General features: G+C 46.2%; 2 protein-coding genes across 5 annotated transcripts; one reads left to right on the forward strand and one right to left on the reverse strand.

The window, feature by feature from the left end:
- Positions 1-22: 22 nt before the first annotated feature.
- Positions 23-4,109, forward strand: Mea1 (male-enhanced antigen 1). 3 transcript variants are annotated; one of them, XM_046426238.2, is made up of 5 exons: positions 121-217; positions 689-969; positions 1,059-1,161; positions 1,445-1,601; positions 3,004-4,109. In XM_046426238.2, exons 2-4 carry the CDS (start codon positions 700-702, stop codon positions 1,594-1,596), a joined length of 525 nt encoding a protein of 174 aa, XP_046282194.1. In that variant the 5' UTR covers positions 121-217; positions 689-699; the 3' UTR covers positions 1,597-1,601; positions 3,004-4,109. The 3 variants fall into 3 exon arrangements, with proteins under 3 accessions (XP_046282191.1, XP_046282193.1, XP_046282194.1); XM_046426235.2 differs by lacking the exon at positions 3,004-4,109 and having other exon boundaries at positions 23-154; positions 1,445-1,832; XM_046426237.2 differs by lacking the exon at positions 3,004-4,109 and having other exon boundaries at positions 68-183; positions 1,445-1,832.
- On the reverse strand, positions 1,714-23,551 carry Ppp2r5d (protein phosphatase 2 regulatory subunit B'delta). Of its 2 annotated transcripts, none has more exons than XM_046426232.2 (16): positions 23,401-23,551; positions 18,500-18,577; positions 7,223-7,451; positions 6,786-6,985; positions 6,590-6,700; positions 6,399-6,491; positions 5,810-5,940; positions 5,609-5,668; positions 5,392-5,500; positions 5,128-5,181; positions 4,645-4,815; positions 4,416-4,543; positions 3,648-3,749; positions 3,317-3,389; positions 3,057-3,173; positions 1,714-2,901 (listed from the first exon to the last, which is right to left on the reverse strand). In XM_046426232.2, exons 1-16 carry the CDS (start codon positions 23,425-23,427, stop codon positions 2,764-2,766), a joined length of 1,821 nt encoding a protein of 606 aa, XP_046282188.1. In that variant the 5' UTR covers positions 23,428-23,551; the 3' UTR covers positions 1,714-2,763. The 2 variants fall into 2 exon arrangements, with proteins under 2 accessions (XP_046282188.1, XP_046282187.1); XM_046426231.2 differs by having other exon boundaries at positions 18,500-18,580; positions 23,401-23,546.
- Between the last annotated feature and the right edge of the window lie 1,006 nt (positions 23,552-24,557).

Here is a 24,557-nt window from a genome sequence, read left to right on the forward strand (position 1 = left end):
TTCACTGGGTAATGTAGTCCTTTGTTGTCCGGGCAGGGGATGGCGGAGGCGGGGCTAGGGGGGGACTCTTCGTCCTCGCTCGCGTCAGTCCAGAGCACGGGGCGGGGCTGGAGGACTGGGAGCCCCGGCACGTCCTGCCCCACCGGAAGTGAAGGTGCGGGTCCGACGGTGGGCTCTGAGAGGGTGAGGCGCGCGGAAACACCGGCGCTGAGAATCGGTGGGGCGGGTGGGGACGCCGCAACTGGGACCTTTTGAGGGGCGCCCCGGGAGCCTGAAGGGGTTTTGTTAGGCGGTTTAGAGGGGAACCCTTAGGAGAAAGGAGGAGGGGGAGGGTATGCTCTGTCCTGGGGAGACGTGCGACCTGGGGTTCTTTAGTCCGGGAGGGGCGTGGTGGGGAAGCCGGGGTTCTGGAAAGCTGGTAGGGTCTCTAGTTGGGCTGTTTATTTAGAGACTGGGAGAGAGAGGCGGGTGGGGCCTGGTCCTAGAAAAGAGCCCGGACTTAAAAGGGGGAGCAACGAGAGACTGAAGGAGTAGGGGAGAAGGATGCGAGTAGGGGAGAAGGATGCAGGAAACTTGGGGAGTGAAGCTGGTTTGATGGAAACAACGAGACTGTGAGAAGCTGGAAAATAAGATGAAGGCGCTCCTAGTTTCATCCAATCCCTATCCTCCTGCCTCCCTGTTCTTGCAGCCCCTGCCCGGATGGCCGCAGTAGTTCTAGGGGGAGACACCATGGGCCCTGAGCGTATCTTCCCCAATCAGACTGAAGAACTGGGGCCACATCAGGGCCCTACAGAAGGCACTGGGGATTGGAGCAGTGAGGAGCCTGAAGAAGAGCAGGAGGAAACAGGGGCAGGCCCGGCTGGCTACTCCTACCAGCCCCTAAACCAAGATCCTGAACAAGAGGAGGTGGAGCTCGCACCAGTGGGGGATGGAGAAGATGTAGTTGCTGACATCCAGGATCGGATCCAGGTATAGTGGAGGGAATTGTTAAAAAAAACAAATAAAACTGAGCTCCTGAAAATTAAAGCAGGACCCTACCTGTCTCTCTGGTTCCACAGGCCCTGGGGCTTCATTTGCCAGACCCACCATTAGAGAGTGAGGATGAAGATGAGGAGGGAGCTACTGCATTGAGCAGCCACAGTTCTATTCCCATGGACCCAGGTAAAAGGATCATTCTTTCGTTAGGGAATAATAGACTGGCTTGAACCAAGAAAGGGAAATTACAGGGGAATAATTTATTCCTAGTTTGTAAGCTAGGATTTTGCTGACTTCAGAATCCAGGTGAAACATTATTCTGCTAGACTGGGGGATGAGCAGGGTTGCTTAGAAATAAGATGGATCTGGTGACCCCACCAGTTAAGGGCTCTGGGTTGATTCAAGAAATGGGAAGAGGAGCTGGGCCCATTGTTTCTATCTCCTAACCAGCCTCTGGCTGTGATTTCAGAACATGTAGAGCTGGTGAAAAGAACAATGGCTGGAGTAAGCCTTCCTGCACCAGGAGTTCCTGCCTGGGCTCGGGAGATATCAGATGCCCAGTGGGAAGATGTGGTACAGAAAGCCCTTCAAGCCCGGCAGGCATCTCCTGCTTGGAAGTGACCATAGTAAGAACTGCCTCATCTTTCTACATTCCAGGCCAGAACTAGCACAGGACTGAATACATCCTCTGGTTGTAATATCTTACCCATCACCCTTTCACATCAAGGCAAATCAGACTTCTGCTCAGAGACCCACTTTATTCAGTTCTGTACATATGGGGACATTGGCCCAAGCCCAACCCACCTTAACATGTATCATTCTGTGGAGAATAAAGCACCCTATGTACACAGCCAAAAGCCACACTGCCTGTATTCCTGGAACCTGGGTCCAGCCCTCCCAGCCCCTTTCCTCTCCAAAAGGGACCAGTTAGGGCCTGCCCAGCATCAGCACAAACAAGGAAATAAATAGGTATTGGGGGGAGCTATGCTTGGGGCACTGCTCCCTGCTTTCTTCTTTCAACTTTGGGAACCAACAGCACAGGAAAGCAGTCAGCCACAGGGTGGTCCCTTCCATGTTTGTGATCCCAGGGCTGCTGCTCACCAGAGAGGGGGTGTAGGGTAGGGGTGATTATTTACACCCTCCCCTGCTTGGTCCATCTGGGCTCTATACTCATCATCTGTTGTCCACAGCCAGTACTTTTCTCCTTTAGGATCTCCATGTTCTCTTGAACAGGCAGGGAATAAAAGGAAATAATAAAACCCTGTCGGCCTGCACACTGCTAGGGCTGGGGGCTTATTTGTGCTGCTGGAGTTTGACTCCCCTCCAGCTGCTCACTCCAGGGGCCAGTGGAGCTTGACATAACTTTGGTGAGAATAACCTCCTGCTCCTTCCTATATGCCTCTGCAGTCAGGGGAGAGGAAGAGACACCTAGAATTCAGGTGAGGATGAAGGGGAGAGGAGAGGAGCATATGTATTCCTGTGTGTATTTCTCAGCAACCTCATATAGCTGTGGGTTAGGAGCAGAAGGGGGACAGGCATCCCCAGGTTCTCTTTGCACTGAGCATCTTGATGCTCAGCCTGTCTGTACTAGCCACAGGGAGGCATGAACACGCTTTGGGGAGAAGAGAGACCACTAGGTGTCCCTGCTTCAAGTGCCTCCATCCTCTAGAGTCGCTAGCTAGAGAGGTGCTGCCTTTCCCCAAGTCAGCCAGTAGGGAGCAGAGGGTGGAGGGCTGGGGCAGCGTCCCAGGGCTGAGTGGGCTGTGACCCTGTGGGAAGGTGAGGGGGTCAGAGAGCCTCTTGGCTGGCAGTTAGGAACTCTTCTGCCCGCTTATGGGCCTCCAGTGCCTTGATGGTGTAGACGTCCTGGGGCAACTCTGACTTCCTCCGAAGCAGCACTTTTTCCTTCTTGATGTCCTTCAGCATCTAAAAGTGGATAGGGAGAAGACAAGGAATGATGATCAATTCCCAAGGAATTGTATTTCCTTCTCTTATTCTTAGGTTCTGTTGCTCTTCTTTCCCTTCCAGACCTGTTAATTTCTACTCCACCTCCCCAGTCCTTACCCCTGGTGCCCTCCCACCTGCACAGCCTCTGTCTCCACCGTCCTCTTCAGAAGCTGGATGTCCTCTGCTGTAGGGGTTTCTGTCTCCATGGAGTACACAGGAGGCAGAGGTGGAGGAGCACGGAACATGGGATACTGAGGGAGGAGATGTGGATGAAGAGTTGAGAGCCACTTCAGAGGTTTGTGGGACTGTGTGTCTCATATTCTTCCACCAAAAATCCCTAACCCCTAGTTCCAGATGGGACCCTGAGTTCAGGGCAGTGGCATAAAAATCTCACCTGAGGATTAAGCCGGGCCAGCTCCTCAATCTTTTGCCACATCTCTTCTCTTTCCTTCATTCGGAACCGGCCCCTGAGGGAGCAAAAGTAGGAATGAGAGAACGAAAGTGTGCTGGAAGTAAAAAATGAAAGTCTTCCAGGGAGGGCTGGGATTGTGGCTCAGCGATAGAGCGCTCGCCTAGCACGGGCAGGATCCGGGTTCAATCCTCAGCACCACATAAAAATAAAGGCATTATGTTGTGTCCATCTACACCTAAAAATAAATATTTAAAAATAAAATAAAACAATATTTAAAGAAAAAAAAAAGTCTTCCAGGGAGAGAAATACTCACTTCTGTTTCTCTGCCTTGTACTGTTGTGTGCAATCATCAAAGAGCTTCTGATTCATTTCCATAAACAGCTTCAGGGCATTGTAGATCAGTCCATGGATTGTCCTGCCACCCAGAAGAAAGATCACATGCAGGCCAGAGCCTACCCTTAATGCCTGGGCCCCATGTTTACTTGTTTATAGGAGGTGTCTCTACCAACAGCTTTTTCATTTACTACCCCCATTTCCCAAACCTTTATAAGCAGATAGTTCTAGCCAAATTGTGTGACTTAAGACTAGCATTTCATGATCTTTGCAAATACTGATCCACCTGTCTATACTTCCCCTATCCCATACTCCAAAAGTCTTCCTTCTTTACACCACTTCCGACTCTAATCCACACTAATGGCCTCCCAGCAACACAATGGACTGAGTGTACCATACTATATGTTTGCTCTCAGCAAGAAGCTTTTTTTTTTTTAAACAACTCTTAGATTCTATGCATGCTCTCTAAATGGATCACATCAGCTTCTCCCAGCATAGAATTGTGTCTTCAAAGCTGTAACATACCTGTGGAATAGCTGACCCCAAAGAGCAATGTACAGGCCAATGCTCTGCTATTTGATATCCCAGAGATCTCTCATACAGGCATCTTTTCTCTCTAGTCAGTCCCTCAAGGATCTACCAATAAACAGTGGGCATCAGCCCCACTTGCTGAGTGATCAGGTGAGATTCACACCTTCAAAGGTTCCAAAACCAGATCCCCACACCCAGCCCCAGCCCAGCCCCATACTTGTTCCAGTGGCTCTTGGAGTTCCTGTAGAGTGCAGGGAACATGATGGGGAGGACTCTGGCAGCATTGTCACTTATCAGGCTCATGATGTATTCATTATTCCAGTAATAGAGAGCACGCTCTGCCACCTGGTGGAGAGAGGTGGGACTCAATGGAGGCACTATCTACCTGCCTTACTCAAGATCTGCTAAATTCCTGGGAGCCTTGGATATGCTGAGTTTGGCTTCACCTGGAAATGGGGGCTGGAGACACACTTGGCAAGCTGACGGAAGAGTGGTTCCATCACTTTGCTAAATTCTGAGGGTTCAATGACATCCAGAATCTCCTCTAGTTCATTCAGGAACATCACCTCCTTGGGGCTGTGAGTCTTGGGCCAAAACTTAAGAAGTCCCACAATCACCTGTTGTGAGAAGAAGACGTAAGGATAAAATTCTTAATACTGTCTGGTTTTCTGGGAAGCTTTCCTGCCTCTCTTCCCCACCCTTAGCCTTGTGGGCAGAGTTTGGGTAACCTCAGCTAACGGCTCATGTTTCTTTGGCTTGGATCTGCTTCCTAAGTGTATATAGATTTCATTTCTCATTCAGGGAGGAAACCATGTCACCTATCAGGCCACAGCCCTCCTGAGCACCTACTTACGGCATTGCTCAATTATAAATTGGTAAGCAATGCTGATGACAATAAAAGGTTGACTTGGGCTCAGAAGGGGAATTACCGGCTCAGTCAGACTGCTCTCCTTCTCCAGGAATTGTACCACACAGTAAGCCAACTGCAAAAGGTTGAGGTAGAAAGGAGGTGAAATTAGGGCCAGACGGTCTCACAATTCAATGACAAAAACAAGATCCCAAAATGGAAGGGGAAATATAAAGGATTTATCCCACCCATTCCCTGTGCCATAACTATCCCAGCAGAAATACCTTCCCTCCCCTCCTTGTCTTTCCTGCCCAAGTTGGGGATCATCAGGAGGAAGGCACCTCACCTGAGGGTGGTATACACTCAGGGACTTGACTTTGTGAAGCGGAAGCAGGACACGGATGAGAAACATCTTATGCTCTTCCTTAAGGGGTAGGGCAAAGCCATTGATGATACTAGGAGTTAATGGAGGTTTTTTAGGACCAAATAGCTAGATCCAAGTTCAATGCACCAGTCCTCCCAACCTTTTTCAGGTATCTATGTTCCTCTACTCCACCTCTCACCTGCCCAAGATCTCCAGGAGTTCAGCAATCCCATTGTGATGCTCTGTCTCATAGATGAACCTGAGAGGAAGAAAATGGGCTCTCTTGACACTAACCCTGATGTCCCTCCTGCATTCTGCAGAGTCTCCATTATCTCACTGCTCCCCCTCTCCTCCCTAGCAAAGGCTTGCTTTGATCCTAAGTCTGGGCTCATGAACTCACCTATAGAAGATGTGGTTGATCTGCCTACGGATATAAGCCCGGAGCCCCAAAAACTTGCCATAGATACGATGCAAAATGGTCTTGAGAAAGTCCCGCTCTCGAGGATCCTCACTGTCAAATAGGTCCAGGAGCTGGAAGCAGGAGGGAGGAAAGGCAGCAAGTGAGGCGGCAGCCAGGGAAGGCTAGGGCTAGGTGACAGGGTCTTAGCAAGGGGAAGCTTCCAGGTTTTCTGGAGAAAGGGGAATAAGGACAAGTGTCTGGAAAGCAGAGTAATTCTATTCTACTGATCTACTCCAAGTGGTATCTGGCCATGCATGTATATGTGTGTGTGTGTATATATATATATATATATATATATATATCCCATTGAGAAGTACTGTATTGCTTTTTTTTTTTTCCATTTTGCTAAAAGCTTCTTAAGGGCACTGAGCTTTTTTAACCCCCCATGGTCTCCTTAAACTAAACCCAGCTGAAATTCCAGTATAATAGTCATAATGGGAAAGAGCATCTGGGACAGAGGTGAGGGGAGGCATGGGGCTACAGCTTATGGAACGGATAGAGGGGGAAGGCAGGAACCTCAGGGACTCACAGCAAGGACAAACTTCTGGTCAATATACTTCTTGGCTATATTCGGCTGGAAATCAGGAGACTCAAGGAAACGTAAGAAAAACTCATATACAAGCTGTAGAGGAAAAGAAACATCCACTGAGGAACTCCCCAAGGAATAAAAGATACCCTGTTCCCTGCAGCCAGAGACAGCATGCTCCCTTGCCCTGGTACCTGAAGATGAGGCCAGGCAGCTTCCAAGGTAGGCTCATCTTCCTCTGGATCGAATTCAGCCCCTGTGGGATTCGATGAAGGTGGCAGTGTCCGGAAGAGGTTCACTGAAAACTGAGGGGTAGGCCCAGCTTAGAGCACCGTGCAGGCTTCTCCAGGGCCCCCACCCCTAGCCCTTGTGTTCTTTCCCCATGCCCACCATGGTTACAGCCTCAGGGTAGATGGCCTCAGTGACAACATCACGGCTGTGGGTGATGTACTCCACCATCTCATTGAGTCCTGCCCGCTTCACCTCCTTAAATTTGAGGTCACTGAGTGGGTCTGACACAAAGTCAAAGAGGACGCAGCACTGGCGTAGCTTCTGTATAAACAGCTCCTCCCGCTCCTGGGTTGGTGAGTCTGTGGAAGGGGCCCCAGCAGTTAGCTTCTCCTCCCCCATCCCTCATCCCTCATGCCCGACCTGCTGGCCTTACAGAGCTTTCCCCTTTCCCACAGTTACCATCCTGTTCCCTGGACCTCCACCCCAATGAAAGTCCCCCTCACATTCTCTTGAATTCTCTTCTGCCCAAGATACCCTAAAACTTCCATTCTGCCAATGCCCAGTGCATGATAACCATTCTGACTAGCTGCAAGTACCTTTCAGGGCAGGAAGCTTCTGCAGCTCCCGGTTCTTGCTGAGGTTGAAGCGGGAGGAGCTTTGCCGTCGCTCCTTCTTGACAATCTGGGGTCCCCCTGAGTACTTGATTTTGCTGAGCTGTGTTGGGGGGGGTGTGCTGTTGCTGGGACGCTTGTTGGATGATGGTGGCTGAGACTGAGGTTGAGGTTGGGGCTGAGGCTGAGGCTGTGGCTGGGGCTGGGGCTGTGCCTGGTCAAACAAGTAATCTGTTGAAGTCCACTCCCCAGGAGATCTTCCCACCCTAGGCTTCCCTTCATCCCTACTCTGTTTATGCCTGTACAGCCTAGGCAGTAAGCAGTTGTCTCATACTCTAAAGAAGTTAGGCCAGAAACAGGAATGGGTATAGACTGTAGCCTTGGAAGGAAACAGTCAAGAGGTCATGTCTCACTAGGCACAGTAGTGCACACCTATAATCCCAGCAACTCAAGAGACTGAGCCAGGAGGATCATAAGTTCAAAGCCAGTCTCAGCAATTTTACAAGGGCCTATACAACTTGGTGAGACCCTGTCTCAAATTTAAAAAATAAAATAAAAAAGGGCTGGGGATGTGGCTCAGTGGTTAAGTGTCCCTCAGTTCAATCCATGGTATAAAACAAAAGAAAGTCATGTCTCCCAAAGTGATACTCAGGCAGTGGGGAAAAACCCTCAAAATGTTCATTCCTGCCAAGCATGGTGGCATGCACCTGTACTCCTGCTCTTTAGGAGCCTGGAGCAGGAGGATTGCTTGAGCCCAAGAATTTGAGATTTGAGACAAGCCTGGGCAACATTGTAAAACCCTTTCTCAAAACAACAACAACAAAAACACTTCATTCTAATTCAGGCAAAATAAATTGATGGATTGATAGTGACACAAATCAGAAAAGTGGTTGTCTTGCCAGAGTAGGGATGGCGGTGGAGAAGGAGTAAGGGTAGTGGTGGTAAGGTACTGCTGAGAAGAGACATTAGGAATACTGTTTTGTTGTTGTTGTTGCTGTTTTTATACTAGGAATTGAACCCAGAGGTGCTCAATCCCTGAGCCACATCCCCAGCCCTTTTTATTTTTGATTTTGAGACAGGGTCTCACCAAGTTGTATAGGGCCTCACCAAGTTGCTAAGGCTGGCTTTGAACTCGAGCTCCTCCTGCCTTAGCTTCCCAAGCCACTGGGATTACAGATAAGCCCTACTGCACCTGGCTGTTGTTTTTTGTGGTATTTAGGATTGATCCCAGGGCCTCATACATGCTAGGAAGTGTTCTACCACTGAGCTACATCCCTAGCCCCATCAATGAAGAATTTTCTTAGTGTTGGAAACATTTTATTTACATCTTGATTGGATCTGGCAAGTGGTACATACCTAAAAATTCACTGAGCAGTACATCTAAGATCAATGAATGTATGACTTTCTTCAATTAAAGGGTAAAATAAATTTATTCTCATGTCTTGGTAGTTTTACTACTAGAAATTAAGCTTAATAAAGATCCTAAATTTAAGAAAAGCTTTTCAGGATGGGGAGATAGCGCAGTGGTGGAGCTCTTGCCTAACACAATCAAGGCCCTGGATTTGATCCCCAGCACTACAAAATTTTTTTTAAAAAGGGCAGTGGGGAGCTTTGTTTGGGGCTAGGGTGTAGCTTAGCAGTAGAATACTTGCTTAGCATGTACAAGGACCTAGGTTCCATCCCCAGAAGAAGGAAAAAAAAAAAAAAAGTTTTGCTGCAAATACTTGAAGAGTCTCACAAGAAAAAATAAATAAGTAGAATTATGTTTATGAAAACCATGTGATAAATGTAACTATGAAAAATAGTTACACAATCCTAGTAATTTCACCAAAATTAATAAGCATTTTGAGAAGAGGGGCAATGTCAGCATAGGGGCACAGGAATGGTGAGAACTTATATTTTCTACTGTAGAAAGTCAATAGATAAACCAGGTATGATGGCACACACCTATAATCCCAGCAACTGGGAAGGTTAAGGCAGGAGGAAGTGGATTCAAAGCTAGCCTCAGCATTATGTAAAAATGTGGATGTGTAACCGATGTGATTCTGCAATCTGTATTTGGGGTAAAAATGGGAGTTCATAACCCACTTGAATCTAATGTATGAAATATGATATGTCAAGAGCTTTGTAATGTTTTGACCAACCAATAAAAAAAGAAAAAGCTAGCCTCAGCAATTTGGTAAGGCCCTACACAACTCAGCGAGACCCTGTCTCTAATAAAATATAAAAAAAAGAGCTGGGGACGTGACTGAGTGGTTAAGTGACCCTGGGTTCAATCCCTGGTACCAAAAAAAAAAAAAAATCAAACCCAAAAGTCAATAGATAATCCAAGTTTCAAAATTAAAAAAAAAAAAAAAGGCAGTGAAAGACTCAATTTGGTAGCTGGGTGTGGTGGCATACACCCACCTCTAATCTCAGCTATTCAGAAGATTGAAGCAAGAGAATTCAAATTCAAGGCAAGCCTGGACAAATAGCAAAGACCCTATCTCAAAACAAAAAAGAGGGCTGGAATAGAATTCTTGCTAAAATTCACAAAGCCCTGGGTTCATTCAATCCTAGCACCACAAAAAAAAAAAAAAAAAAAAAAAAGCTGGGTGTGGTGGTGCACACCTACAATCCCAGGGACTCCAGAGGCTAAATCAGGAGGATCACAAGCCAACCTCAGCAACTTGGCAAGACCCTGTCCCAAAATAAAATTAAAAACAAAAAGGACTGGGGATGTGATTTACTGATTAAGTGCTCCTGGATTCAACTGAAAAAAAAAAAAAGATGGGTAAGGATTAATGCTTAGAGTCACGAAGCCAAGCTAATTTGGCCAATTTGGAAATACAAATACAAATATCAATCTGTGAGGAAAGAGTTCAGAGTGGTTACACAAAGCAACAATGCAGGGGTTGCTCTTTTCATCACAAACCAACACTACCTTTTAACTTTCTGAATGACCATGTTGAAAAATATTAAAACAAAAAGCCAAAAACTACCTAATGAAAGAAAACTGCTTCCAACATGAAGTTAAATAAGGACAAAACTGTATATGCAAAATGAGCTCATACACATTAAAATACATGCAAAGGACCAAAACAGGTTCTAAAATGGAAAGAACAAGTCTGAGGAGTCCTTAGTAACTAAGTCCTATAGTGATAACATTATAGATGACTTTTTCTTTTCCTTTTCCCTATTTCTTTGTTTATGTTTTGTTATTTTTGGTACTAGGGGTTAAATCTAGGAGTGCTCTACTACTGAGCTACATCTCCAACCCTTTTCAAATTTCTTTGAGACAGGATTTCACTAAGTTGCCCAGGCCAGCCTCAAATTTGTGGTCCTCCTGCTTCAGCCTCCCAAGTAGCTGGGATTCCAGGTGTGTGCCACCATGCCAAGCATAGATACAGTTTTCTACATTTCCAGATTTTTTACAAGCTGACAGTGCTTTTGTAAAGAAAGAAAGATGACTAATTTTTTAAAACGGTCCCTTTGAGAAGGGATAGCTCCCAGACATTGTAAAGGGCCCATAAAGCCCATTTTCAGAAGCCTAAACAATTCTGCAGGGATGTCACTCACAGGTATTCCTAAATGTCCTGGTAATACTCTTGTAAGAACAGAAGATCCTAGCCCCCAAGTAGAGGCTGCAGGAGTAAGGTCATGTCCAGCTGGATACCCACACCACGGAAGGAAAAGCTGACCTCCTATTCTTTTTTTTTTTTTTTTTTTTTTTTTAAATATTTGTTGTTTAGTTTTCGGCAGACACAACATCTTTGTTTGTATGTGGTGCTGAGGATCGAACCCGGGCCGCACGCATGCTAGGCGAGCGCGCTACCGCTTGAGCCACATCCCCAGCCCTGACCTCCTATTCTTAACCACATCATTCCCCTCCTCTCCAGCCAGACTCCTCACCATAAGAATGGGAGATTTAAAACCCTCTGGGTTGGAGGAGAGGAGGAAAACAGAACAGTCATCCTTTTCATATTCTGAATTATTTTGTAGAAACCAGTTCTGTCAAGTTTGTGACCTATCTGGGAATGAAAGAACTAGAGAGCAGTACTGGGTGTAGCCCAGGCAGGTCTGTGGGTTTAATGTGGCTCCTTACCACAACTTAGGCTACCTCACTCTCTCCTTTACTACAAAGGACTGCCCCAGACACCAGTTTCACTAGAGGAATGCAAGGAAGCGGGGCAGGAGCAGCTATCACACCTTCTCTGCCATGACAACACTCAGCCAGTGTGATTTTAGTTAGATAATGCCAGGAGCCCTGGAGTCTGGGGTTTCCTTTTCTATATATGGCAGATGAATCACCTTGGGGACAGGCTCAGAAAGAGGTAGAAGGTTAGGAGGCCATCACTTGGTGTGCATCCAGACCTTTATAAGAGGTATCTTCTAGTACTATTCTTTTTTTGTTTTGGGTACTGGGGATTGAACCTAGGGGTGGTTTAGGCACTGAGTTATATCCCCAGCCCTTTTTTTCTTTCTTTTTTTTTTTTGAGACAGGGTCTCACTAAGTTGCTGAGGCTGCCCTCGAACTTGTGATGCTCCTGGCTTAGCCTCCCAAGTTACTGGGACTTAAGATGCTTTTAGGAATGCATCCTAGAAATTCCTTCCTATGCTAACACACCTCAAATGTTTGAGTCCATTTTTCTCTTGTTTGAAAATGGGTGACCCAGAAAAATCACTGTATCTCTCAGGACCCAGTTTAAGTTCCACCTTCTTCCAAAAAGGCTTCTCAGATCATGCCAGTCCTTAGGTACTGCTCCACCCCCACCTCCTAACACTACTTGTCTGTTCCATTGATTCTGTAATCATTCACCCCTAGTAGTACCTCTTGCTTTGTCTCTTTATATATCATTTCCTCAAAACGACAAGCCCCTTGAAGGTCCAGTCTCTGGTTTATACCCCTGTAGGTGCCCTTGTACTGACATTAACAAACATTCAGTGAATGTTTGGCTGGTTGATTAAGAGCCAAAGCTCTTGGCTCCTCTTCAGGCTTCTCCCCATGGCCCTTCCTCTCCTGTCCCAACAAAGGAACCCGCAACACAGAGCACTGTACAGCATCAGGAACAGAGAAAACTTAGTGATACTAGGGCAAGAGGCTCAGTGCCAGCCTGAGGAACAAGACTCTGAGGGAGAGACAGACACCCAGCACCTCCATGAGCCACATACTGAGCCACATACAGAGAAAGGCATTCTTCCCAGAATGGGGAAAAACAGCCTCAATTTTCTCTGTTAAAAAGGAGAAAGTTGGACTAGATTGTTGGTTTCCCAATCACTCTCCAAGTAAGGTCTTAAGAAAACAGAGGGTTGCATAACTATAAAAATAATGTTCAAGGGCTGGGGTGGCTCAGCAGTAGAGTGCTCATCTAGCATGTGAGAGGCCCTGGGTTCGATCCTCAGCACCACATAAAATAAATAAATAAATAAATAAATAAAGGTATTGTAAAAAATAAAAATAAAATAAATAATAATAATAATGTTCAAGCCAGGTGTGGTGGTACACACCTATAATCCCAGCAACTCAGGAGGCTGAGGTAGGAGGATCGTGAGTTCAAAGCCAGCCTCAGAAACTTAGTGAGGCCCTAAGCAATTCATCAAGACTCTGTTCTCTAAATAAAATATAAAAAAGGGCTGAGGATGTTGCTCAGAGGTTAAGTGCTCCTGGGTTTAATCTCTGGTACCCCCCACAAAAAATAATCATAATAATAATGTTCAAAAAGCCACCCGAGTCGATGCCTAAGGTTCCTTCCACACTAGGATTGTGGTATTGAAGGCTGGGCTAGCCAGAGAGCAATAGAGTAGGCTAAGTCTACCCTCCACCCCACTGTGCCACGCCAGTTTTGTGAGGACCATTGGCTCCCAGGCACTAGACCCATCTGAGAGATAGCTGGTCCAGCCAGTAAAGCCCCAGTTCTCAAGATCTGATGAGGCACCCTCTGTCTGTTTACACTTTACAAGGGAGCATTCTTGTCATACAGGAAGTATGGGGCTGTGTCAGCCATTCACTTCATGTTCAACCATTTCTCCTAAAAACTCCAGCCACTGACTCTTCACTCAACGTGGGTGGGAGGCAAGGAATGGAGAACCTTCTATAACCACCACAGTAGGGCTGGCTGACCAAAGGCAATCCATCAAGTCTGCCCTTTACCCCCTACTTTGTCCTGAGACGCTATAAGAGTCCTGAAGTCTCTTTTCCATTTCCAAACTCAACAGGATCCACACCCTAAGAAGCCTTCCTGCATTCAGGTCTCCAGCAATCAAATGGCACCCTGAATTTATGCACCATGCTCTTATTCAAGTGATTTCAACTAAACTTGCCCACTCTGAACCAATCCTGATCCTACCTAATCCTAACATGGCTGCTAGATACTTAAATTAAAAAAAAAAAAAAAAATATATATATATATATATATATATATATATATATATATATATATATAAAATTTAAGCACTTTGGAAATATTACAAGAAAGATTAAGCATAAAATTAATAAAAATGCAGATTAATATCATATCTTTTGCATAATGAATTAACTGGCCTAATAAGGTTTCAACTTTGAATACTACAGAGGCATTCTCTCCATGTGAGTGACATCTAGATCTCACTCTGTGCTTAACTCTTTCCTTCATTTTTTCACTAAGCTTTATGCTAAGCATTAAAGGTTAAAAGGTGACTAGGGGGCTGGGGTTATAGCTCAGTTGTGGAGTGCTTGCCTAGCATGTATGAGGCACTAGATTTGATCCTCAGCAACACATAAAAAAAGGTATTTTGTCCATCTATAACTAAAAAATTAAAAAGTGACTAAGATATGGCACTTGCCTTCAAGAGTTCACAGTTCAGTAGGCAGGACAGACACAAAAGCAGCTAATGGTTCTAGAGCAGTACAAGAACAGAGAGGGCCCCAAAGGCTATGGGAACACAGAAGGCTGAGCTACAAACTCTTAACTGGAAGAATTAGGGAAGACATCACTGAAGAGGTGACATTTGATTTAGCTCTTAAGGATACACCTTAGTTAGGCAAAAAAAAAAGAAAAGAGGGAAATGAGGCAATCTAGGTCAAAGCAACCATATCTATGAGGGCCTGAGTCATAAAAAAAGCTTATATCAAAAGATGAGACATTCAGTGGGACAAGAAAACATGATAGGTACTAGAAGAATGAGGTGGGTCAGCTCAGAAAGGCCTTGGAGTTTGGATTTTAACTTGTAAGCAATGAGATGCCAAAATTGTATTTTAAGTATTGAGAACAGTAGCTCACTGATGGAGCGTGCATTTGTCATGAGTAAAGTTCTGGGTTCAATCCTCAGCACACAAAAAAAGTAGAAGACTAATAATCCCAGAAAGGTTTTGTTTTGCTTTGTTTTTTTGATACCAAGGATTGAACTCAGGGGGGCTTAACCACTTAGCCTCATCCCCAGCCATTTTTAAATATTTTATTTAGAGACAGGGTCTTGCTGAGTTGCTTAGGGCCTCACTACGTTTCTGAGACTGGCTTTGAACTCGTGACCCTCCTGCCTTAGCCTCCTGAGTCGCTGGGATCACAGTCGAGTTGCTGGGATCACAGGCATGCCCCAATGTACCCAGTGCACATTGTTTTTAGGTTTTTAGAAGTAACAGGCTGTGGCCTCAGGGAAGACAAGATGAAGTGAAGGAGACTGGGATAATTTCTTCTTCCCTTTGTATCTGTTTTTTGAACTCAGGACAGCAAAGCACACAACAGTTTTTATATGGCATTGAATTTTTTTCTCCAAAGCCAGACCAGGAAAGACCCTTACCTGCAAAAGCAGATTATAATGAGTCTCACTTGATTTCCCAAAGAACCCTTCCGTTCTAGGCTTCTTTACTTAGAGCCAGCATGTAACTTCATTAAGCCCACAAGAGACCTGGCTCCTGAGTCACAGACCTGGGTTGAATTCCAGCTCTGCTGGAGCAAAAGCTATTTAACATCTCTAAGCCTCAAGTTCATCTGTAAAATGGGAATAATAATAACAGAATAACCCAAGGAAGTTCTGTGATGGTTAAATGAAACAATGCATGCATATTACTTAGTACAGTGCCTGGTACATAGTATACTAGATTAACAGTATCCCCCAAAATTCACATTCACCCAGAATCTGTGAATGTGACCTTATTAGAAATAGGCTCTTAAAAAAAAAAAACAAAAAACCTTAGCAGGGCTCAGTGACACATGCCTGTAATCCCAGAGGTTTGGGAGGCTGAGGCAGGAGGATCATAAGTTTGAATCCGGCCTCAGTAATTTAGCAAAGCCCAGAGCAACTCAGTGAGATCCTTTCTCTAAATAAAATACAAAAAAGGGCTTAACCAATGTGGCTCAATGTTTAAGTGGGCCTGAGTTCAAATTGCAGTACCAGGAAGAAAGAAAAAAAAAAAAAAACCTTAGAGGTAAGAGAATAAAAAGAAATAATAATAAAACATAAATAAATAAGAAACAAGGTCTTTGCAAAAGTAATCAAGTTAAATTGAGGTCATACTGGATAAGAGTGTTCTTAATGACTAGTGTCCTTATAAGAGGGAAATCTGGATAGAGACAGACACACAGGGGAGAACACCATGTGACCACAGAGACAGAGGTTGGAATGATGCATCTACAAACCAACAGATGTCAAGGACTGTCAAAGGCCATCAGAAACTAGGCAAGGGGAACAGAAAAAATTCTTACTACAATCTTGGAAGGACATGACTCTGCCAACACCTTGATTTCAGAATTCTAGTCTCAGAACTTTGAGAGAATATGGGTTTTTTTTGTTGTTGTTTGTTTTTTAAATATATATATTTTTTAAGTTTTAGGTGGACACAATTTCTTTATTTTACATTTATGTGGTGCTGAGGATTAAACCCAATGCCTTGTACATGCTAGACGAGCACTCTACCACTGAGTCACAACCCAGCCCGAAAATAAGTTGCTTTTTTAATATTTTTAGTTGTAGTTGACACAATACCTTTATTTTATTTATTTATTTTTATGTGGTGCTGAGGATCGAACCCAGGGCCTCACATGTGCTAGGCAAGCGCTCTACTGCTGAGCCTCAACCCCAGTCCTTAAGTTTTTGTTATTTTAAGCCAACCAGTTTGTGATACTTTGTTATGGAACTGTAAGAAACTAATACAAAGTAACTACTCAGTAAAATAGATGTTAGCAACTATAGTTATTAGGATCAGTTGGAAAGGCTTATCAATTTTGGCCAAAAGAGTTCAAAAGGGCAAGGGAAGGATTGTGACAAACTGAGATTGAAGACCATGACCTCACAGCCTGGCTTTTAAAGCATCACTCTGCCATCCATGCATGGGTACCTTTCTGGAAAATCATGGAGCAAAATTCGGGCAGCTGCCTCACATAGGGGAGCATTGAGCAGCTTTTCATAAAGAGCCCAAGGTGAACTTGAGACCCTCCTTTTCCAGCAGCTTGAAACAAGACCTACTCCTCTGGGCAGATTTGTCCAGAAGCAGTGGGGAAATCACAGCAACTAGTCTCAGCATACTTCTTAATCTTTTCAAACTTTCACTTTCCCATCTATAAAATGAGAGAATTAAATCCTAAGATTCCATTGAACACCAATCTGAAGTTGGTTGGTCTGTTCATACACTAGTTCACTCATTCACAAATGCATTCAAATGCTGGGTGCCCCTGCTGCGCCAGGTCCTTCAGTGGTGAGCAAGAGCCTCCTGAAGCTCCCATGCTAACACAGGAAACAGCTTATAAACAGTGAGTTCACAAGGAATTATTTAAGGAGAGTCATGGTTGGGTGCTATCCTGAGACAGAGTGTCAAAAGAGCAACTAACAGAAACCCTGACCATGTCCTAGAGATGGAGATGGGTAGTCAAGGAAGGCTGCCTTAAGGAAATGATATCCAATAGCTGTATCTAATAACTATATGAAGAAGGGTTAGGCAAAAGGTGAAAACAAACCCCTAAATATTCCATTCTTTCCTTTTAAACTGGGATTCTTAGCCACCCTTGGCTTTGAATGTCAGCCACCAGCTCCCAACTACCTTTCCTTGTGGGTTCCACCAATGTCACCATTCCTGAAGGAGAGACTGAGCCCACAGAATGTGTTGCCAGAAGAACTTATTATAAATCAAGTGAGCACACAGGTGTGAGGAAGAAGCAATGCAGAGTAAAACCCAGCTTCTTCCCTTAGTTCACAGCTGACACAAACGAAAACAAATGGTTACAACACCAAATGATAAGAACTAGTCTAGAAACATGTTCATACAACTATGTAAGTGCAGAGGAAGGAGCAATTTCTCTTTTGTGGTCCCAAACTTCCACATCTGTAAAATGGGCAAAACCTAGCATGCTGATTCTGCTTACTTAAAGGAGGCCTAAAACAATGCTCACTGGTATAAAAAGTGTTTTGATCTCTTTAGAAATGACAGCGACCAGCACTAGTTGGCAAAGTCTGATTCCACACTTGTTAATCAATCTCTTCTGCCAAAACACCACAGGACCCATCCATAACTAAGAGCTCTGGTGTTCTCCATTCTGAATGTCAAGCAGGAGGGAGGAAGCACAGCACTGGACAGCAGCTTCCACACAGTATGGCTTTTTATTCCACATGTTCACACCATCCAAAGCATCCCACTGAGCACACCCCCATATGTTCATGGACATACCCTGTACTTCCTCAAGTCCCTCCATTCTCTGCTGATCTTTCTCTTTCTGTTTATTGCTTTACAGCCCTAGATTGCTGAGCTGCACTGACCTCTGTTCATGACTGTCCCATGGTCCTCTCATTAGAATGAGACCAAGGGCAGTGGGCCCAACCCTGAAGGGACACCAGACACTCCCAACCCCTTGCCCCACCCAGAGCCATGTCAAAGTCACCTATCACCCCATAAGCACTCGTGGTCTTTTCCTCTTCTCCCCAGGACCCTGGACCTCCCAGCTTTTTGCTTTAAGAAAAAGAGACTGATTTGTTTTGGGGGACTGGGGATCAAACCAGGGCCTTGTGCATGCTTAGCACTGAGCTATACCCCCAGCCCATGAAAAAGGAATTTTCAACATTCAAAAATCAACACAAAGAAAAAATGACTTTCATAGCAATCTGAGAAGTCTGAAAGAATAGAGAAAACCAGCCAAAGGGACCTCTGAGGATAATCCAGATGAGCTGTTCAGGGCTGTGTTAGCCTCCTTCCTTCTCCTTTCCTATGTTAGCTTCCCTCCTGGGTAACGCTGACCCCCAGGAGCCCTCATCCCCCAGCCATCATGGAACTAGAGCTGGCACCTGCACCACAACTAGGGCTGTGCCTATATTCATTACCTCCTCAGCGTTGTCACCTCCACCATCCTTGCCTGAGCTGCTGGGCTTGGCTGTGCCTTTGGCAAGCTTGGGGGGCTCCTGCTGGGAGAAGATGGAGGAGTTTGGGTTAGCAGAAACCAAGGGAAGGGAGAGGCCTGTCTGGATCCCTTATCCTTGTTGCAACTATATTCTGTCTGACTGAATCAATCAATCAGAACCTACCTTGTACCTAGTTCTAGGTGGGGGATACACATAAAAGGAGATTCAGTCCCTCCAAGAAGTTTAGAATCTAGTTAAGAAGTTATCCTTAACACACAATAATCAATGCTTTTTCATCTGGGACCTCACCAAGCTGATGCATGGGTTAGGCCTAGGAGGGCCCTCAGGTTAAGAATGAGAGTAAGGAGGCTTTAAGGAAAAGCACTAGAGAACAAGATGCTCAGACTGGCTTCTGGCTGAAGGGGTCAAAGGGATACCAGAGGCTTCCTTGCTAGAAGGGTAGGAGTCACCCTCTCCCCTCAGGGCTATCCAGAGAGACCAGGAGGCATTTTTTAGATGTCACAAATATTACCAAGACAAGAAGGTGCTACTGTCATTTAATCAGTAGGGCCCAGGGATGCTAACTGGTATAGGAAGTGTCTTACCCCAAAGACCAAGAGAGCCTGGGCTAGTAAATACTGGGACAGGGATGAGGGTAAAACCCTGAATTGTTACCAAGAGTGAGCACTAGACTAAAGTTTCCCTTGGGAACCTGGCAGCTGGCTCAGAGCCCTGGCCTGCCCAGCATCTCTTCCTATGCTTTGGGCCAAAAAAAAAAAAAAAAAAGCAACCACACAGGAACAGGATGGGGAGAATGTAAAAAAGACTTGGGGATTTAGGTCTGACTGCAAGCTCAACACAGATCAACCATGTGCCGTGGCTGCCCATCCATGTGCCGTGGCTACCTCCATAGCTTACATGACCTTCCACTCAGTTAACAGACCTATGCAGAGTGCTTGGCACTGACAGGGTCCACCTAGAGCCTCTGGTTCAGTCATGAGCATCACACTTTAGGAAGGGCAATGAGAAATCTGAATTTTTCTTAGGGGAAATGTGACCCATACTGGGAGTGTATTCAAAAGCATGGCCCAAGAGCAACAGCTGCAGGAACTAGGATAGTTAACAATGGAAGGGAGGAGTCCTGGGGGGTGGGGAAGCAAGATGGATCTCAACCAGCAAATGAGGAGCTGCCATGTGGACTAAAGATGCAACTTGTCCATGTGGACCCAGGGGCAGAAGAGCAATGGGATGAAGTTGCAAGAGGATAGGTGGGGCTTGCAAGAAGGATGAATTTTCTCACGGAGCAGTTGCATGGAAACTGGCTGCCTAGTGAAGCTGAAAGCTCCCCAGCCCTGAGAGCATTCAAGCAGAGGCTGGGTGACCTCTTCTAAGGCATGTTGAAAAAGGGATTCAAGTCTTCAATGAGAACTGGATTGGAGGATCTTGGAAATCACTTCCAGCTCTGAAAGTCTCCAATTCAATAGCAGCCAAGCCCCTTCAGCAAGAAGTGTTAAATCAAATGATTGTGACTATGGGGGCAAAAGGATTTCAGGGAGAAGAGAGCTCTGTGTGGGCTGGAGTAGGGGGAAGGCTTCTTGGGGGAGGGGAGGAAAGGAACCATTCTTGGGTGTGGAGCAGCTGGATGCAGTAGCACAAGGGGGAAAGTATTCCTTTTTAGGCTGAGCATTCCTGATGCCTACTGTCCAGGTTGGCCATACTGACTTCTGTCAGTGGTTCAGTGTATAGGGTGGAGAGAGAGAAGATGGGAGGGAGGCAGGCAGGACACAAAACTGAGGTAACTGTCTTTACCCTCAGATGTGGATCCTTCAGACAATCGAAACCCATCTTCATATAAGTCTCATCTACTTTATCTACTTTTAATTTTGCAGTGCTGGGGATCGAACCTAGGGCCTCACTCATACCAGGCAAGCACTTTACCACTAAGCCATATCCCCAGTCCTGATCTCTCTATTTGATCATAAGCTGCTTATTCTTTTTTGTACCCCTCCACCCACCCAATGACACTCAGCATGATGCCTGAGACACATCTCTCACGGAATGTAGTTAAGAGAAATCCAGCTGCTTTGGTGTGTGAGTGTGAGTGGGTGAATGGGGAACAGCACCCACCAGCCTTGTTCCCCAGCTCCTGCAGAACAGGTGAAGTGCACACACTGAAGGCCAGCCCAGCTATTGAGTGCTGCATGACACTGAGGTTAAAAGAATGGTTTGGAGCTAGCCCTGTGTTTGGGGGCTCAACTCTCACTAGCTATATAATCGGATACAAGTTATCTGGCCTCTCTAAGCCTTGTTCTCCTCTTCTATTAAATGACAATCATAGTACCCACTTCCTTAGCATAGTGGCCTGCACATGAAAATCCTAATATTGATCAATGTTGTTGTAATTATTATTATTATGAATAAGAAGAAAGTGGGAGGGAGCAGAGACACCTCACCCAAGAACGTAAGACGTAAATCTCAGATCAGAACAAGGGAGAAGGGGAGACTGCATATTCTCCCAAAAGATTGTCTCAGCACCTGTTCACTAAGCACCTACTGTGTGTAGGTAAGATGTGAAACCAAAATGCAGCTTATTTGTGATCTCAAGGGAGAAGACAAGACTTGTCTCTAATTAATTCCAATCCAAAGCTGAACACAAAAGGGCCACGAGTGGCCTACTGAATATTCTGCAAATACAGGGGGGTAGGTAGAGATCACTGGCTCAGGAAAAGCTTCAGGGAGGAGGCAGTGAAGGATAGGATTGGGACCAGCAGAGATGAATGAGAAAGGGGACAGGTGATGGATGAGCAATAAAGAGTCTCCACCCACCCACATGCTCTGTGCCCATCCAGGCAAACTTCAGTCACACTGTCACCTCTCTCCCCCTCAGAACTTGACAACCATTGAATGAGAACAAATTCAGCCAAAAATCAAATGCAGGGAGTTAAATCACACAGGGGATCAGAGATAGGCCTGGCTCCATGCATCCTGATTCTTCTAACACCCTTTCTCAACTTAATAAACTTGTGGTCCTTGCAAATCCATGAATATCTTGTCTTCTCAATCATCTAGTAAGTAAAGATGTTCTGCAATGGGACAGTATCTGGTCCATCAAGCCAAAAGCTACAGATGGATGCGGACCTCACCACATCCCCTGAATTCTACATCTCTTAACTCCTGGTATGGCTGACTTATGTATACATACACTGTCTGTAGCTGAACAGCCCAAACCACACTGGCATGCCCACTTCCCAAGGACAGGACCTGGGTGAGGCATACAGCCCGATCTTGCTCTCTACCTCAGGAGATTCAACACATAGTATGTAATTACCAACCCTGAATCTCAGGCCCTGAAAGGTTATGGAGACAACCTAGAATCAAAGCTGCCTGCAAATACCTAAAAGCTCCAGAATAAAGACTTTGATTGATAAGGTCAAAGATGGCACTCCAACAACTCAGTCAATCAGATGGAAAATGAATGCTGCCAATACACCTCTAGAGTCATCAGAAGGGTAGCCACATCAGACCAGAAACATCCCCCAACATGAGGGGCCAGCCCCAAGAGAAGCTGGGGGGAGCTGGAACTGGTATCCTAGCATCCTCTGTGTGAATCTGTACCTTAAAGGAGCCATACCTCTGAGTCAGACCTCAGCAACAGCAGGAAACAGAGGGTAGAAACAGACAGGGATGAAGAATAGGGAAGGCAGTATGGAGGTAGCATAGAAAGTTGAAAGAAGGCAACATCAAGAAATGGCAAAAAAGAAAAGAAGAAATGGCATGTGGGGATGGGAATATAGCTCAGTGGTAGAGCGTATGCTTAGTATGTGCAAGGTCCTGAGTTGGATCCCCAGCACCACTCACAATGATAATCAAGAAATGGCTTGTGTCAGGACATCATCGCAAAAGCATGGATGTCCAGGGATGGCCTTCATGCTAAGAAGAAAAACTAATCTGAAGGGGTAGATTCCTAATTTGAGGAGCGTGCAGCCTACAAAGGGGAAAATGCAAAGGTTATTTTAGGATTAGGAATAAAGGGAGGAGCTTGATCAGATTAGGAAAGTGTCTGGTCTAGGATGAACACAGGAGCCAAGTGATGTAGGTTAGGAGGGCTTTGGTACAGAAAAGCCCTTTAAGTCAGGGTATCTGATATTGCAGTTGGGCCTCCAGCAGACTGTGTGACCTTGGACAAGTCCCTTCCCTTACAGGGGCCTCAGTCTCCTCATCTGTACCAGTAGGGATTGCACTACATGTGCTCAGAGCTTCCTTCCAGCACTGACGTTCTGAGGTTCCATCAACAGAAGGAAGAGCTCAGTTCTGGCTTACAAGTTTGTGTGTGAAGGAAGAACTAAAGAAAGGGCCTAGCCAGATTTGGGTGAAGGAGAAAGAAAGCAGCGCTGTTCTAGGTCAGGGGGCTTGGCGTTCAGAAAGAAGGGGCATAGGGAACTGTGGAGAGGCAATCCTAGGCCGGTGAGAAGAAGAGGGAAGGGGGCTGCGCAGGGCGGGGGGAAAAGGGCAGTTCTGGAGGGAGACACAGAAACCGTTGGGGAATCGGGGACGGTGGGACACAGAGGGAAAAAAGCAGGGGAGTGACCTAGGAGTGGGGCAGATCCGGAGGGAGGAGGTTACTGGAGCCGCGGGTAGGAGGAGGGAGGAAAAAAAAGGAGGTGTATATGGGGGAAATACGTCCAGGGCAAGGTGGGAGCTATCCTAGATGCGGCAGGGGCTGGAGGTGCTGCCAGCCGCGGGAGCTAAGGGCTGCTCCGGGGAGTACTGCGGGGGGCCGGACGGGAGGGTCAGTCTAGGGCTGTCCCGGGCCTGGTTCGGGCCCCTCCCAGAGCTCCGCGCAGGCCCTAAGGCAGAGGCGCGAGGGAAAGGGCCACGCTCACCTTCTCCTTCTTCAGTTTATAGGGCATCTCGGCCCGTCCGGACCCGGCCCGGCTCCTGCGGCCCCGCTCCGGCTCCGGCTTTGCTCGGCCGCACTCGGCCCGCTCGGCGTCTCTCCGCCACCGCCTGCGCGCTGCGCCCGGGTCCAGCGGTGCCTGCGCCTCTAATTGGCCCGAACTCTTACAAACCTGCCTGACAACCAGGCGCCGCCTCCTCGGATTGGTCATTGGAGCCAAGCTGCTTCCTTTTTTTCTCATTGGAAAGAAAGAGTACAAACCGCCAGGGTTCGGCTCCCAGAATTGGCTGAGGTGGGAAATCCCGCCCCAAAATGGGTCGGGCTTAATGAAGGAGGCGGGGGTAAGGGGAAGCCCCAGCTTGGCCAGCAGAGCTGCACTCCAGCGTCGGGTGTGCGTCGTCCTCGGCCATTCTTCGTAGCCGTTGGAGCTGTGCTCTTTCTTTTTGAAGTGACTCTCCCACTTTCCCCACTCTGCAAGCTAGCCCAGTATGAAATGAAGAAAAGAAGCCCTAAAACGAAGGGCACCTTTCTTCATTGGGGTAAAGTAAAACTGAGTGCAGGTGCCAATTGCCGAAGTCTCCTAAGGGTCCTCCAGGGCATTCACCCCCCCTAGACCTGAGTTAGAGGGGAGTAAAGGGGACGCCTGCCAGGGGTGGGACCTGGGTGAAAGGAATGAGGATTCTTGGTTTGTTGTAACCTTATGAAATGGGCCCCTATATCTACTGCAAGTATCCTGGGATTGGAGAACTAGTTAGATTTGAGTAGCTAAAAACAAAGTGGAAAAGCAATCTCATTGTTAATGTCTCTGGAAATACATCCCTTACGCACCACCCCACCCAAACCAGGGCTCTAATGGGTGAGACTCAGTTCCTGCCCTCAGGAAGTTCATAGTCTGGTGAAATTCAAACTTGTGTAAACCAATGGTTAAGATACAATGTAATAAATTCGGGCAATGAGGCACAAGTCTGTAATCCCAGTGATTCGGGATCCTGCTGAGGCAGAAGGATCCCAATCTGGAGGCCAGTACCTAGCAGTTTAGGAAGATCCAATCTTAAAGAAATAAAAAGAGCTAGAAATGTAACTCAGTGGTAAAGCACCCCCTGGGTTCAATCCCCAGTACCAATGATAATAATAATAGAGTGC

Source organism: Marmota monax, unplaced genomic scaffold, assembly GCF_021218885.2.
Source record: "Marmota monax isolate L192 unplaced genomic scaffold, Marmota_monax_Labrador192_F-V1.1 WCK01_AAM20220418_F8-fsc00187, whole genome shotgun sequence".
NCBI lineage: Eukaryota > Metazoa > Chordata > Mammalia > Rodentia > Sciuridae > Marmota > Marmota monax.

Excerpts from the sequence above, each read along its gene's own strand:
- Mea1 (XM_046426235.2), top strand. The coding sequence starts at position 40 with ATGGCGGAGGCGGGGCTAGGGGGGGACTCTTCGTCCTCGCTCGCGTCA. Across the intron at positions 970-1,058 it reads ACATCCAGGATCGGATCCAG|GCCCTGGGGCTTCATTTGCC; the intron begins GTATAGTGGAGG and ends CTGGTTCCACAG. Across the intron at positions 1,162-1,444 it reads TTCTATTCCCATGGACCCAG|AACATGTAGAGCTGGTGAAA; the intron begins GTAAAAGGATCA and ends CTGTGATTTCAG.
- Ppp2r5d (XM_046426231.2), bottom strand. The coding sequence starts at position 23,427 with ATGCCCTATAAACTGAAGAAGGAGAAG. Across the intron at positions 6,986-7,222 it reads GAAGCTTCCTGCCCTGAAAG|ACTCACCAACCCAGGAGCGG; the intron begins GTACTTGCAGCT and ends CCCCTTCCACAG. Across the intron at positions 5,182-5,391 it reads TGAGTGTATACCACCCTCAG|TTGGCTTACTGTGTGGTACA; the intron begins GTGAGGTGCCTT and ends AACCTTTTGCAG.